Source organism: Stegodyphus dumicola, chromosome 2, assembly GCF_044657685.1.
Source record: "Stegodyphus dumicola isolate Sdum_Otavi_A_Nest chromosome 2, ASM4465768v1".
Classification (NCBI taxonomy): Eukaryota; Metazoa; Arthropoda; class Arachnida; order Araneae; family Eresidae; genus Stegodyphus; species Stegodyphus dumicola.
The window spans coordinates 186,560,942-186,577,985 of NC_140769.1; the positions used below are offsets into that span (position 1 = coordinate 186,560,942).

Below are 17,044 nucleotides of genomic sequence, written 5' to 3' on the forward strand. Positions count from 1 at the left end.
ACCCTTCATTTCAACAATACATAATCCAAAACTCTCTATTACGTTCTTAAGTGCGCATCTCATAGAATTTGCTTTACAATACCTTTTAACAGATTGCTTTCCAATACGAACAATTCTTGCTTAAATAGTTTTATAACGTATTTGTCAACAGGATTTCAATTTATGTTTACAATTCAATATTAAGGTTATTATATATTTAGATAACATTTATAATTATTATAAATTAGATACATTAAATAATTAGATTTCTTCGCAGTACTTTCACAGTTGTTTATAAGTGAATAAATTCTTCATTTCAAATACGTTTATAAATAATTTAATGAATATTTATGTATTTTGTCAAAAGCAGATACATGGTTTTTGCAATAATATGCAACAATAATATATGGATGTGAAAAAAATTTGTTTTATTTAAAACATTTTGGCGTTTGGAAAATAAAATAAAAGTAGCAAATACTCCATCAAGGGTATCGAAAGACGTATACAATTTTAAATGTACCGTAAGGTATTTTTCATTCTTTCAGCATAACATTTTCCTTAAAATCTATATTTTTGTAGTTCAACAGCTTAGAATTTTATAAAACAAATTCATAATCAAAATCGCTGTTGTTAGTTATCGAAAAATAATCAAGATGTGATTTTTGCGTAAATGTCACTAAACTATACAAATTGCTATTATCCATCACACTATGAATGTTTCTTTCATGCGAAAGTGTCCTTTTTTCGATTTGTATGGAACTGTCGTGTGTCGAAATACTATCAGAATCCTGTCAAGCGAGCTTCTGAATGTAAACAAAGAACACCCCATCTGGTGACCCAAGCTTCAAAGCAGTGCTTCACTTCTAGTATCGTTGGCCCCTCCTTCCTTTCCTACCTCCATGGTTGGCAAGTTTAAAACACATAATTATGTACTCATACTTGAAAAGTACATAAGAAGCCTGCCGCAAATGAATAATGGAGAATTTGAAATACAAAAAATGATATTTGAAAAGCTCCTTTAAAATTCCATGAATAAGATTTTATATTCGTAATTTTGTCACTTCAGATTAAAACACTGCTGAAATGTCGCGAAACATGATTCCGAAAATTTCAAATTTCACATATGAATATTGAAAAACAGATTCCTTTAATCAGTTTGCTCTGATTAAGAAGCATATTTATTTCCAAAATAACTATTGTTGTTAAACAAATATTTTAGCTGTGAAAAACCTCCTTGTTCTATTCTTGCAGGCATTTACTTGCAGATTCATACTGTCTAGTTTTTTAAGGTCTATTTTCGTTTTTCTGATAATATGTGCCTTTGCAGCTTAACATGCAAGAAAATTATTTTAAGAATTATCGCATCAGTTATGTCTATTCGTCTTTACATTCTGTTATCACTTTAAATTAATATTTTTAATATTTTAATACTTAGTAAATATAATTTCATCACTATGATATTGGAAATTTGTTTCTTCTCTTTACCTTCTTTTCCATATTAGATATTGTCACTCTATCAAACAAAAGTGGCTTCTTTATATTCCTGTGTGTGTAAGTTTTTCTCCTGTATTAATTTTTCTTCTTCACAATATACTACAGCATAAAATCCAAGGAGGTTAGAATAAATAGAGTAATCCTTCTCCATATGTTCCGTGCAATGAACATGAAGCCGTGAAACGTCACGGTATGATGTCAAGACTTATCATGGCCACTGCCATAGGCGAACTTCTGGCTGATTTTGTTTACAATTCTCTTTATTCTAAAGTTGCATTGTAAGGACGTATTTGTCTTGCTTTCTATCCTCGGTTTAGGAATGAATGATTACTAACTGCATACTGCTGTATACATTAGGTACATACACATTTCCAGGACATATGCGAATCATAAAAGTACGAGAACTATTGGTTTACATACGCTAAAGTAGAATTTTAAACTTAATTCAAGCCTTAAAATTTCAAAACGTATTGCTGTATACATTAATTTATTTAGTTTTACTATTTACATAACATAAATTAAAAAAGTTTTAATGGAATAAATGATTGTAATGCAATATATTTGCTTCACTAGATGTATCAGCAAAGTTAAAGAAAACTTATTATTAAATAATTTTAAGCTCATTTTTGATGATTTTTGATAAAACATGTTAAGCTCATTCAAATGATTTTAAGCTCAATTTTCTATTTTCTAGTAGTGTTAGGTCATATACAAATCCAAATTAAAGTAATCCCACAACAGTAAGAGAAAGTTGGAGAATTAAAAGTAAACTTCAATTAAGAACTTTTCCCAGTATTTTATTGTACTCATAAGTAAAAACACCTTATATAGAAAAATGGAACATACAGAATAATGAGGATATTCAGAGAAATGCTGATGGGATGAATTAATTATAAATATGGAATATGATGAATTTTCGGCATGTTTTCATATGCTCTGACCTATGGTGGCTTGATGAAAAAATGGCCCTCTATTTTCTCAATTTTTCCTTGAATTTAGCTGTATACTTCTATCAAATTCAGCAAAGTATCACCTAGAAAAAAGAAAAAAAAATCTGATTCCATAATGACAGGATCATAAAAAATAGCATATATTTAAATCGCTTCTAATTTCCTGTTCTTTATAATAAAAAGTTCGATTTAATAAACAAAATATAAAGAATAAAATTGAAATAAGAGCAAACTGTTAGCATGATAGCGCGAGACAATGCTCGAAGAGATTATGTTTTAGTTTTACTTCCATTTAATTTCGGTATTTCAATTCTATATAAATGCAATATAAAATTATGTTTCAGATTCCTAGGACGAAAACAAAATTTTCAGCCACTTTATGGAGTGCATATAATACCTAATCTATGAACAGATTCTAAAATTTTATTATCGAGTTAGTCTCCGTCTTTCATGTCTCTGCTTTTTTTAGAATTTAGTGTTGCCATTGCTTGCTTTGAAGTTGTTGAGATTGTTAATCAAACATTTGTTAAAGTTTTATAAAATATTAAACAGATAATAAAACAAATTCCAAATTTGGGCTTCCAGATGCCCATATTCGAGTGAAGGACTATGTTATTCACAATTTGATGTCTCTCGGTACTGTTGTTTTTTCACAGTGCGAAAAACATATATACATTCACGTAGATTATTCATTATTTAATTTCTTTAAATAAAATACAGGGCGATAATATTTGGTGACAACAATTTGAAAAGTGAAACGTCGTTTATAGTGAGCCAACGCAAAACACCAAAAGGAAATTAATAGCCCTTCTAGGCTAATTGCCCATTGCGGCTAAAAACAAAATAAATAAATAAGCAAATAAATATAAGAAATTCCCCATTCCAAAATTTAAAAAAAAAAAATCTGAAAGCTTTGAGATTTTATATTACGCCCAGAGGGCGTTTTTTTAATGTTTTGTGTGGTACCTTTATTAAATATCATGTTCTTCGCACTTAAACCATAAAATTCAATTCAGCAGTAATATCACAAAATATTTATAGAAGCATATCTTTAGAATTTCCGTTACACAGTCTCTCGCGCTGAAGATAAAAATGTTTTCTTTTCCTTAAAGTGCTGTCATTGCTCGCTTTGAAATCGTTGAGTTTCTTAATCAAAAAATCATAAATGCTTTACAAAATATGACATAGAAAATAAAACAAATTTCAAATTTGGGCTTCCAGATGTCCATATTCGGGTGGAGACGTACGATAAAATTTGATGGCTGTAGGTACCGTTGTTTTATCACAATGCGTGAAACATACATACATTTATGCAGATTCTTCATTATTTAATTTCTTTAAATATAATACAAGGCTCTAATATTTGGTGGCAACATTGTAATAAGTGATTCACCGTATATAGCGAATCAACTCAAAATGCCAAAACGAAATTAATAGCCCTTCTGGGTAAATTGCCCCTTTTGTGAAGATTTGTGAAATTTCAAATCTTAACTGGTTTGTTAATACTAATAACTATTAACTGGTTCTAATAGTTTGTTAAGGTTTTGACGCTTTGGCCGAGTTCACAGTCTACCAGTGTACTCTTGCACTCACTATTACTAACATTTAGTTTTATTACTAAGCACCGTTTTCTTCGCACTTACATCACATACACCTCAACAACAAAATCACAAAAATTTTAAAAGCTACATAAGAGCACATGTTTAGAATTCCTGATGCAATATTAAGTGTTGGCATACATTTCTATATTTTTTTCAGTCTTTTCTCTGTTCATCACATCAATTTCAGTTTTCTTAGTAAGATTATCAGGTTCAATGTTCCGTCTTACTTTCTTCGGGAACATGCAAGGACCTGACTCGGAACAGAGAGCTTACTAAAGCTATGTTCAATAACTGTGGGAAATAGACAGGATACACAAGAAGGGTATACAAAACCCTTTATTTTTCTCTATTTACAATAACTTCCGTACTTCGGAATACAAAGACCCACTACTTGTGGTCTAAACGTAAAAATATAAAAATAAAACTAAACTCTAATTTAACTTTAAAAATAATAAACGTGGAAGATTGGCCTTATATTAACAGGAAGCCGTATGTAGTACAGAGAACTGTGAACACTACAATACGTTTAAAGTTATCAAGAGGATTAAACCTCTGGCCTGGAAGGCAACCAGCAACTGAGTAAAACTTCTAAGGTAAGCGGCCTGCTTCGACTAACTGCTTCCTCTCCCTCGCTTGGCACAAAGCCACAACTTAAGTACTTAGCGTTCGCCAGACAAATTTTGCTTAAATACATTAACGCTTATAATTCTGGCCGGAAGTAGAAAATAAGAAGTGATAGTAAAGATTTAAAATAAAATAAACGTTAGTAAAACTTAAGATCCTTACAAGATGACTAATACTTTTTTTTCCCTTTTTATTTTTAACTTTTTATGTGTTAAATTCATACGTTAAATATCGCATTTTCGCTCTTACGCCACATAAAATTTAGTTCAAGAGTAAAATCACAAAATATTTTGAAAAAGCATATGTTTAGAATTCCGGATAAAGTGTTAGAGGTTGCCATACATATTTTTATATTTGCTACATTATTTCGTAAAAAATCCTTTCGTGAGGACAGCTGCCTAAAATAGTTATTATAAAAAAGAAAAATGATATAATGATTTTAATTACCTTCACCTTGTGTAATTTCATAAAAATATTAAATATTCCTAACTAGCCATCTTATGATTTTAATACATTTTCATTTAAATTAATCACATTAAATGTAGAGGAAATATTCTTAAGAACTGTGTTTCTTGATTTCAAATCACTTAGCGTATAACTCAGTCTCCCAATATCTTGGGCTTTACTGAATGGCTACACGCTATCGCATGGAAGATAAGATCCGGCCGCGGCATTACTTTCATAGAGGCGAGTTTCTAAATTAAAATTGAAAGCTAAATATACACTCTTTTGGGAAAAAAAAAAAAAAAAAAAAAAAAAAACCCGAAGCATCATGAAGGAAGTGGTTGTTTTTGATAAAATTGAATACCACAGATAATAAAATGTGATACACAGCTCATACACATATAATAAAATGATTAAAAAATCTGGTCCTAGTACCTGTTCACGGCTCACAATCACCCACTGAGTGTTCAAATTAGAAGTTGGTCGAACAGTCCCTGGCGACAATCCATGCTTGAAGTAGTTGAAGCAAAGACGATAGAGGTTCCTAATGTCATCCTGCGACACATTCTGCCAGGCATTCATCAGATCTGTGATATTTTGTGGTGCCCGAATCTGGCGGCCTACCATGTCCCACACATGCTCGATTGATGAAAGGTCTGGTGACCTTGGTGGCCAAGGAAGAATATCAACCGCACGGGGACAGTCCAGAGATATGCGAGCGGTATGTGGCCTGGCATTATCTTGTTTGAAAATGGCCCCAGTATGACGTGCCATGAAGGATAATGCAATCGGCCGCAGGATGGTATCAACATATAGTTGAGCTGTTAAAGATGTACGGAGGATGACTAAAGATGACCTACTATCTTAAGAAACAGCGCCCCACATCATCGCACCAGGGATTATTATGGCTGTATGCCTTTGTAAAACAATAGCTGATTGGGACCACTTTCCCCGTCCTCTCCAGACACGAACATGGTGGTCAGCTGCTTCAAGAATGAATCGGGATTCATAGCTGAACACTATACAATGCCAGTCTGATAGCAGCCATGATGATTGGCTGCGGCACCACTCCAGACGACTTCGCCAATGTTGTGTGGGGTCGAATGCAAACGTCTTAAAGGCCTCTGTGAGCGTAACCCCGCCTCAGACAAGCGCCGTGAGATGGTGGACGGTACCCCGGGAGGTATAGACGTGGCTGTAGTGCGTTGGATAGTCGACAATGATACGGGCGGTTCGAGCCTGGCGAACAATCATTCTATCTTGCCTCACATTTGTGCTCCTTGGCCTTACAGAGCCTTCATTTCGTCGGCAATTTCCTTGTAGCAACCATTGCTGTCAACATCTTTGTACAGCAGTGTCTGTACGCTGCAGGTGGCCGCCTATTGCTCGGTATGAGCACCGAGCTTCACGCAACCCTACAATGCGACCACGTTCGAAGTGGTTTAGTTGTCTCTAAGATCTTCGATATCTTCGTAATGGCATCTTTAGTTGCTTCCTTACGGAATTACAATGGCAGCAACAAGAAAATTTAAATGTTCTGCCTCTGCTACTGGCTTTATATTTTGCGAATTGCGCCCTAGAAATGCGCGCTACGATCGCAATTCCTGGTCATATTCCTTGAAATTTTGATCATTTGCATGTTCTGTATGTTCTATCAAGATGTTTTTGCATACCAAATTTCGTCACGATCGCAAAATTCCTTTTTGGTGTTTCAATTTTTTTTGCAAAAGAGTGCATTTCATTTTCCCGAATAGCAACAGTCTCGCGCGCTGCAGATAAATACATTTTATTTCGAATAGTGTTACAACTGCTCATTTTCATATCGTTGAGTTTGTTAATCAAATATTCATTAAAGTTTTAGAAAACCGAACCGCTCAACCGGTATAGCGGTTAGCGCCCCTAACTACCGTAGCGATGGGCATGGGATCGAATACAGGAGAAGGCATGGCTATAACTTTTCGTGCCTTCAGAGGAGGCAACGGTAGCCACATATTAGGTGCTTCTATAATGAAATGGGCACCACTTCCGGCCACCACTTGCTTGTAGTAGCGCAAGGCTAATAGCTACTAAATAAAGCGGCCGGCCATCACACAGAAAAGTTTTACAAAATTCGAAATTCGGTCTTCCTGGTACACATGTTACGTTAGCCCGCTAGATGAGCGGGTTGTAACCAAAGCAATATTAATGAGTTCTATGTATTACTACAAAATAAATGTATAAAAACATTTCAGTATGAATGAAATCAGTTCATTCTTTCCAAGCAACAACCAATTCGTAAATAATTTTTTTATTGCTAAACCAGGAAACAAAAGCTTTTCACACTTTAGGTTATTACGTATGGCGTCATTATTTAAATTTAATGTAATATAACAACATTGTCTCGATATTTATTAAATAATTAACTTGGGAATAATATATCGTGTCAATTACACTAACACGAAACAAAAAAGTTGCTAATACCAGCTATTTATTTAAAATACTGACATTAACGAACAATTTTCGACATATAGTGACGCCATATGCAATCGCGTGAGTTCTTCAACTTCAGAATATGACCTTATATAATAATATGTTTAACTTTGGCAATGCAACATTTATTTCATATGAAAGCGAACAGTTACAACACTCTTCGAAATAAAACATTTTTATCTCCAACGCGCGAGACTGTTGCCACTCATAAAAATGATTGCGAAAATTAGTGTTTTCAGAATTTTAATTAATATCTCGACTGATTAAAGTCTTACGAAGATGAGCACAGTCGAAATGGTTTCTCACGAATTTTTGGAATCGGGAATAACACATTTAATGCTTGGCAATGCTATTTTTATTTCATATTTTGTAAAACTTAGAATAATCTATTTTTATTAAGAAACTCTACAATTTGAAAGCGAGTAGTAGCAAAACTTCTCTAAATTAAGAAGATTTTTATCTTCAGCTTGCGAGACAGTTGGTACTCTGAAAAATGGTGGGCGAAAGTTAGCGTTTTCAGAGTTTTTGATTAATATCTTGGAAAATTAAAGTTGTACGAAAATGAGAATGGTTGAAATGGTTTTCTACCAACTTTTAGAATCCGGGAGGTACCTCTCTAGAAGACTCCCCACCGTTCCGGAGGAGATAAGGCCACACACAAACAAAGAAACAGACAGATTCGCACAGATTTTGATAGTATAGGTACATGCAGATTCTTTTAATTTCATTACAAATAATTACTGGGCGATAATATTTGGTGGCAACAATTTGAAAGTGATACGCCTATTATAGTGAACCAATTCAAAATTTATAACCCTTTTTGGGCTAAAAATGTCAGAAAGAATAACTTTAAATCCTTAAAGTGAATTTTAGCTACTTTCTCCAGTTGCTATTTGGTCGACTCCTGCTCTTGATAGAATTTTAGACTCATCTGCTTGAAAAAGTCAAAATTAATCCAAAAGAAACATTTCCTGTGGTAAGTTAAATGAAATTTGGACTAATTTATTGACATAAAGTAAAAGCCGATGAAACACCTTATCTCCGAATGTTAATTTTAATGTTTTGTCGTTATTTTGGAATTATGCATGTCCTTCGACTGCAAGATGCAATAATTTCTTCTCATTTATAGCTTGTGAAATCCTAATAAAGTAAAGTTGCTTCGCTTTACTAAATTTTGTCGTTTTGATGTAAATTATGAAAACCTGGAAGATTTAGCAGTAAAGGTAAAAAGATCTCAAATATTTGCTGACAAATCTAAATTTGTGGCAAAAATATAAAAAAATTTCGCTTCTAGGGAATAAGTTATGGAATAGAGCAACAAAAAAGTATTTTAAAGAGAAGTACCTTAAATATTTGCTACGTTTATTTTGTCACTCGATGCTCATTTTAAAATCTTCCATCTTTATAAATAGCTCTTCAATATAAATAGCATATTTTAAAGCTATCAAAGTTTATTTTCACGAAAAAGTCTTTAAATGACAGTCATTTGGGAATTTCTATTTCAGTGTTTTCCATTATTTCATTGCCCAGGGAAATACTTCAAATAAATTCATAGCAAAATAGCATATAACGAATGAATAGTACAGAGAAAAATAATAATCCTTTTATGAACATGTTGTTCCCCAGAGAAACCACTGAATGAAATTAAAAATGGTCAAACAGGGTTCTTCGAAACGCCGTTTGAAAGACTCGAAGCAATAAGCGGTTATAGTTTTTTAATTATTTAAATACTTTTTAAAGTTCCATATTATTTAATTACCTTTTATTCTTTCCTTGTTTATAATTAATTCTCCTCCGTTGTATTTCATCAAAACGAAAATTAAAATTTTATCATTTTTTGAGCATAAAATGATGACATTTTCAGAATCGTTATTTGTCTATCTATCGTCCTATTTTAAATAACCGCATTAGATTCGTTCTTTATTATATATTAGTTTTTAATATATTAGTTTCTATTTAAAAATAATCACGTAATAAATTTCGGTCATAAATAATAATTTTGAAATATCTAAATTAAATAATAAATTAGATTAATTTTTACCATGTAGGGCAGTAGCTTAAAAATGAGAAAATATATGACGTTAAATTATTTGAAAATAAAAAGACAAAATAATAACAAAAGACGCTTCAACTTCTACATATTTCAATATCAGATAAAGAAATCAGCTTTATTATTATGGTATTTTCCTCTTTCAATTAATAGGTTTTATTACTATAATAAGTTCGATTTTAGATTATTAGCAATATAAAGCTTTTACTTCCAAAACTTATCTACATACTTCGGAATACTCAAATTAAACCCAGCATAAAAGCGTACTAAGCGTGTTCCTATGAAAAATCAAGTATATAATTCCATAATTTTTTTTTAGATTTCCTTTCCATAAAATTGAAAACCAAAAACTTTTGTTAAATAAACAAATCATGATTATCTCTCTATCAATTAAAAAACTGCTGTCTTGAACAGAATAGATAAAAATTGTAAATATGTGGCTTTAGAGTCACGCCGGAGCAATAAAATAACTGAACAGAGGTTGTTTGACATGCGTTCGATTCCACCAGGCTAGCAAGCTGGACGCATGGGAGGTTTTACGTAGTTTTCCCTCTGCACAACCCGGATAAATGTCACTTTCCCTTAAGAAGTCCTCCACGGAGGTATCTCTCCCCATAGAACCCGCAAAAGACTTGACATAACTAAATAAGCTAACGAAACCATACAGTTTCGGAACAATATGTGCTCTTATGGAGAGTTTCCAACAATAATGGTTTGACAGCCGGGCGCAAAAAAATTATACTTAGGAGATACGAAAGTCATAAAAAGCAGAATGTGGACTTTAATAAGCTGCCAAAGAAGCCAGGATGAAACATTCTGTTATTATCCGATTTTTTAAATCTATGAAATTTTATTTATGATTGTGTAGAGATATTAGGATTTTTTGATGCTGAGAGACGTGAAAAATGAGCAAAGCCCTCGCCGGGACTAGAAACTAACTCGGACCTCTCGAATACGCGCCGAGCGTGCTGACCATTACACCACGAAGTCATACTAAGAAGGCGGGAGAAATACCTCATATACTCCCCTTTTAAAGTGCGATTGGAGATTAGGGGACCCAATCATCAAATCCTGGGGGTGGAGAATCAACATCCACCAGCCTTTTTAGCTCTGGAGCCACTGAAGAGACATTAGGTTATTTAAAAGCAGAAGATGTGAGAAATGGGCAATGCCTTAGCTGGAACTCGAACCTCGGACCTCTCGAATACGCGCCAACGTGCTGACCACTACACCACGAAGGCTTGCTAAGAAGGTGGGAGAAATACCCTATAACTGAAATGCTCAACTCCCAAGTGCCATTATTCAAACATAAATTCAAGGAGTGCTTTATTAATAATTACTTAAATATTAATATTAAAGATAAAATATCATTAATGTGTTTTTAATTGCCTTCAAAAGTATATTATTTTTGCTGTCATCAAATAAATAGTTCTTCATGGGGAAGAAGCTTTACATCTGTGGCAACAGCGACTAAAATAATAACACCGTGTTTCAGAGAGAAGCAGTAGCTATTTCCAGAGCTATCCAGTACATCATTGTACGAAACCTACAGGACATTGCCATCCACACAGACAAGCATGTCAGTACTTCTGTCAATACTAAACCATCACCATACATCCTCTATTAGTTACGCAAATCCAGACAGACTTACAGAAGCATCAGCATCCTAACATCACTCTCCTGGGTGAAAATGCGTGCTGAGTGAGTGGAAAAGAAACTGCTTACAGATTAGCCAAGGAAGCAACATCAGAAAATATTCATTATCCCCAATCAACACTTTGGCTACGCTTATACTTGAAGAAGCAACTGAAACGCAAGGCACAAATCAAATGGCAAAGAGCATGGAATAAATGTGAACAATATCACCGCACATACATTAGCAGGCGACAAAGCAACATCCTTTCCCCGCAACTAACAAGATTTATTGTAGGACATGATCCCTTTCCCGAATATTTTAATACACAGCAACACCGATCTCTATTTCCATGGAGATATTGGTACCTGTGATTACCATCTGCCCACTTACCAGAGAGCACCGCTTTAGTACCTTCAGTAATAACACACAAGCCTTCAGCAACTTTATGGTAAAAGAGTAACTTTGTGATCATCTGAGGGCAAGGATCGCTCAGATAATTGACAAGCTTGCAAAACCTAGAGCTGACCTATGCCTCTGTTATATAACTTTTTTTTTAATTTTATTTAACCTGTTTTTTCATGGGAGAGGAGTTGACTCAGTGCCTAGAGTAAGAATTTAATATTAAATCAGTTTGTTTCTCTGTACCACTACTTTCTTTCTTTCCACCAACAGCGAGGCAGCTGATCCACTGAGGCAGTTATCATATCAACCAAGTAGCCACGCTGACGGAATTAAGTTGGTCCACATAACACACTTTGGTGTATAATGTGCTCAAGATGAGTGCTGGGAAGGTGTAAACAAATGCTGGGAGAGTCAATGGTACAGTGATGGAAGAAGGGCTCAATGCAGGTGAGGAAAACAATTTCGGTTTCACATTTACAGAGTTATAGATAGATGGTTACAACTTAACTGCTGTCAATAGGCATCCTCAATGTGGATAGTAAATGAGTACTGTGGATAGTTAAAATACTGGTACAGGTATAATTGAGTTATAATAAACTGAATAGTGCATTATGAATATGAACAATTAACAGAGTGACTGATAAAAAGTCAAAACAATACATTAAATAAGGCAAAATACATAATTCAAGGAAATAAGTATAAAATTAAATAATTATAAGTACAGAACATATGGGTGGCTGTGCTGGCGACGGCAATGGCAGCTGAAAATTTCTCCAGCCTATCTGAGATATTACGTGTGATATTAACGCAATCGCGTATGCGTTTCAAAGGTCAGCGACTTTTAGAAGTAACTTCGGCCAATGAATAGATATGATCCGCTACGGCTGTCTAAGGCCCATATCACACGGCGTTCGTTTCCCGCGAACAATTTTTCTGCCTGGTTTAAAGAAAGATGTGCGACTTTTTCCTTCCTTTCCAAAAAAATTGCAAGTTGTTCGTTTTCAACCAATCAGTTATCAGCTTCGAATGCTATCAGCTTGTTTGTAATGAGGAACCAGTTTCCCTTATCTTAACCTCAAAGCGATCTATGGTGATTGGCTGCTGTGACAAAGCAGAAAAATTGTTCCAAACAGTTGTTCTTCCGAAACAAACCGACGTGTGATAGCAGCCTAAGGTGATGTTCTGTAGTCTGTCTGTAAACGAACACATAGTGGTCCGGATCTCCTGCTATACTGCATGAGCACTGGTCGTTTTCGCTCGACTGAAACGATGCAGATAAGTCATGAAGGGAGCATGCTCTGTTAGAAACTAGGCACAGTGAGGCGAGGCACTTCTTATAAGACTTTGGGGAAAATTCTATAGACTCTTCTGTACTACTACTGTATTTGGGTGTCGCGCAATATTTCTTTGTAAATTTCTGTAAAGTATGTAAAGTGTATTTGTGTGCTATTGTAAGTGTATGTTATGTAGTAAAGTAATTTGAGTATCTGAAATAATTATATAAATTATGTAATTATGTCCTGAGCCACAAAGGCTACAATATCTTACAATGTATTTTTATGTATCTTCTAACGCTAGGTATGCGGGGACGCGAGATAATAGTACCTAATCTGTTGGTAGAATAGTGGTGTCTCCTCCTCCCGCCAATTTTCAAGTGTCGACAAAGACATATTTAATTCGCCATTTCGCATTTGCCTACAGTCGTTCAACTTTTGAGTATGTATACCTGTTTTTGTCCGTATGCCGGATCAAACACGGTCTGTGAAATTGTATTTAGGATTAACTTCAGAGTTCACGTCCAGCTCTCGTTCCAAACAGTTTGTCTTCAACTCTCTGGATATTTGATGTTTCGCTCCACTCATAATAGCACCGTTTTGCTCTCTACAGCTGATCACCACTGCTCGATTCTTCACCTTAAGTGCATATAAATATAAGAACAATAAGAAAATCTCATCGCCATCGAAATTCGTTATTGGAATTATTTTTATTTTGTGATCATTTGCCCAGACACTCAGAATTTTTTTACATTTACATATTTTCTCGCCGACTGTTGGCAGAAATTTCGTCAACGGTTGTCAGTCGTTACTGCAGAATTCTGTAGGACACGGTCATCAACAATTGGCGCTAAATCACGCTATTTGGCCGATCGTGGGATAATCCGTTTTCGTAAGTACCCATTTTGTTTTAATGTTTGCAACTGCTTCTTTAGAAAAAGGTAAATTTCAAATTTTCATGTTTATAAATTTTGATTAATAGTATAAATTAATGGAATTTGAATTAACAATCTAGAGAAATTCTTATTTGAAAAGTATAATGAATTTAAATTATTGAACCCAAATTTTCATATTTTGAAATTTAAATGAACATGTTTATTTGTACAAAGTAATTATTTGAAACACAAAATTTAAGCTACTGTTAATGACTTAATAAGACTGTTAAGCTGACTACTTTTTATCTATCTACTTTTTATTTTTATAGTTATAAATGGCAGTTTATTATCAATATATCAGTATTATAAATATTATATCAGTATTATAAATGGCAGTTTATTATCATAAACTGCCATTTATAACTTCGTGCTTAGCTGTTTAAAGGTATCGCAATAATATATATTAACCTTCAATCGTAAATGAGATAAATAGTTATCTCTATATTTAAATCTTTCGTCTGAAATTCAAATTTAAAATTTCCAGATGTTTTCAGTTTGCAAGTTGCTAATTTATCGAAAAAAATTCAATTTTGTCAAAAATTGTAAGCTACCAAAGAAAAGGTTGCACTTGTTCAAATGAAATACGAAAGCATGCATATATTATTCAAGGAAAATCTTAAACAATGTATTAGTGATCTATATCAGGTATTATATCGAATTGATGGTTAAAAAATAGTTCATAGGCATTTCAGGTTATGATTCATAATATAATGACACCAGGATCCCATACCTAATTCGTCCTCATTATTCCACAGCTTCTTGTAATACGTTTCTGCTTCACCGGGAGCCGCTTTCTTCGCTCTGATCTTTTCCTTGTACATTTCAACTGCCATGTCTGCCCAATAAGTGTAGATGCTTCGCCTGGCCAAGTCGATGGACCCTTTATCCTTAGGAAAATCAGTATTGATGATGGCTCGCATACGATTCCTGATCTGGAAAGATAGATTAAAATTGAAAGACAATGTTATTGGTCATTAATTTTACTAATATTACTAAGACTAACAATTAGTGGCGATGTAATCTTTACATATAATAAAAGAAAGAGTCTGTGCGTCTTTCTTTCGTGCTGCGCGTAAGCTAATAGACTCAGGGATACGAAATTTGGTATATAGGTGCATCTAAGACAAGAGGCAGTGCACCTCGAAGCGATTTTTTTCAAAATTTTAATGACATTTATTTATTTTATCTTTTCGATTTTATCTCAACATTTTGAATAGTTGCATTCTTTTAAAAATGTGGTTTTTGGCAACAGTTTCTCATTCAATTGTATACTGGACTGCTGACTGTTGAAAATCAGCACTGTTGCCACTTGGAAAAATGAGGGCGACAATTCTGTGCAGTTTTTAAATTTAATGTTTCTCTTGGATACTGGACGTTTGTTGAGAGAAGGTAACGGAAAGTTGCTTAATTTATTTATTAGGATAATTAATATTTATATTAAGGGATACTGATTTTTTCATTGTATTTTTATTGTATGTAATACATTTTTTTTAAATCTGTGTTTTCTTTTTATGAAATTGTTCTGCAGAGTAAAATTTTACGCAGTTTTTAAATTCAATGTTTGTTCTCTTCAGGTATTTTTACGGTACATCTAAAAGCCAGACGAAGGCTGGCAGCGTAGCTGCTAGTAGCTAATACTTTTATCGGGAAATTTTTTAATACTAAATGGTTTTGCTTTTTATATGTAAATCTTGCGAAATTCCTTTTCTTGATCAATTTTTTAATGCTTTTGGTAACTAAGAAATCATCAACATCGAAGCTTTCGCAGATGTTATACAAATGTTACTTCTACAGAATTAATGACCTCGACAGATGGAAACTGACAACGAAAGTATAAACTATGTTTTAAACGTTGTTCTCTTCGATTTATTTTTGCAGTGCTTGAACTTATTTTCAAACTCCTATGTCATTAGCACCATCAGAAGACATTACCATGTGCCCTAAAGAAAGATTTTCACTAAAGCGCCTGAAGAACATTTTTTATTACGAAAATCTTTAAACATTTCTTGCCTTCATGATAGTCCATCCATATCGCATCCATATTGCGCACGAAGAAATCCACGCAAACGCCCGTTCAGTCGGCTAGTTACCATGGAATCGAAGTACCAATGCTCAGCGATTTTACCGCTCTACTGTTGATGGGCCTGCGAAATCCATTCAGAGAACTTACTTTTCAAATCGTATAGATGAATGGTGAAGTTAGATTCAAATTAGATAAATATTTGTTCTATCACTGGTTTATTCTTAACCGTGTCCAAAAATGCTATTAAACACCTAAGGCTTATTACCAGCATTGGAAAAAAAAAAGATCCGTTTGTGAAAGATTTCTTCAGTTCTGTTGTCACAGACTGAATGAGAATGAAATGAACTATTTCAATTCAGACAGAGCTAATTTTGAGGGAATTAAAAATTTAATGCTCAACTAGAATTACTTCGAGATCGAAAGAAACAGAGAACCAACTCAATGCAACATTGAACTAGAAAATAAGCACTTAGCGGATCTTCGAGCATCACCAAAACTCTAATTTTAAAGTTTCCATGTAAAACTGAAATTCGGAGACTGCTTTTTTTTTCTCCTCAATAGAATGATACTTTTTAGTAAAACAGTTACAGGTAAAGATGTAGTTAAGACTCTGCTTAGTTAGTTAGGGAAAAAACCTTTATGGTACTCTTTATATCAAAGATGATAAACCAAATGCTTACACGAAAATTAAAGTAATCGTGCTTCAAAAATTTGATCAACACCTCACATTCTGTCTAAAGAATTTAGGAAAGTGCACCTTCTCAATCATTCATGCACAATTTGTTGCCGATTAACTACTAATTTAAACTGTTACTTTAAATTAAGAGAGGAGTTAAGTTTTGAAATTTTAAAACAGCTTTTTAATGAGGCAAATTAGATTTTAATTTTGGTTTGAGGCTTCCCATATGATTTCAGAGCATGAAAATTCATTTTGTAATTAGACTGATATATATGAACGGCCTATTTGAACTTGTACGGCCTATTATGACTATTTTTATGACTACGACCAATGATTGCGAAAGTAAAAGCTGGGGAAGGACCTATAAGCCGGGTAAGGGGGCTTATTGCAATAAAAAAAAAAGGAGATGCACAACTAGATATTATAGCAGTCCCATTTACAAATTTCAACGTTCTAAGGCTGATCGTTTTTGAGCTATGCGAGA

General features: G+C 33.8%; 1 protein-coding gene across 1 annotated transcript in view; it reads right to left on the reverse strand.

The window, feature by feature from the left end:
* Nucleotides 1-2,254: 2,254 nt before the first annotated feature.
* Nucleotides 2,255-17,044, reverse strand: part of LOC118190188 (uncharacterized) — a 52,462-nt gene continuing 37,672 nt past the window's right edge. Inside the window, exons 7-8 of the mRNA XM_035360862.2 lie at nt 14,589-14,790; nt 2,255-2,506 (exon numbers count right to left, since the gene is read on the reverse strand). Coding sequence (XP_035216753.1) covers nt 2,469-2,506; nt 14,589-14,790 — 240 coding nt within the window. The 3' untranslated portion in view covers nt 2,255-2,468. The remainder of the gene's footprint in view (nt 2,507-14,588; nt 14,791-17,044) is intronic.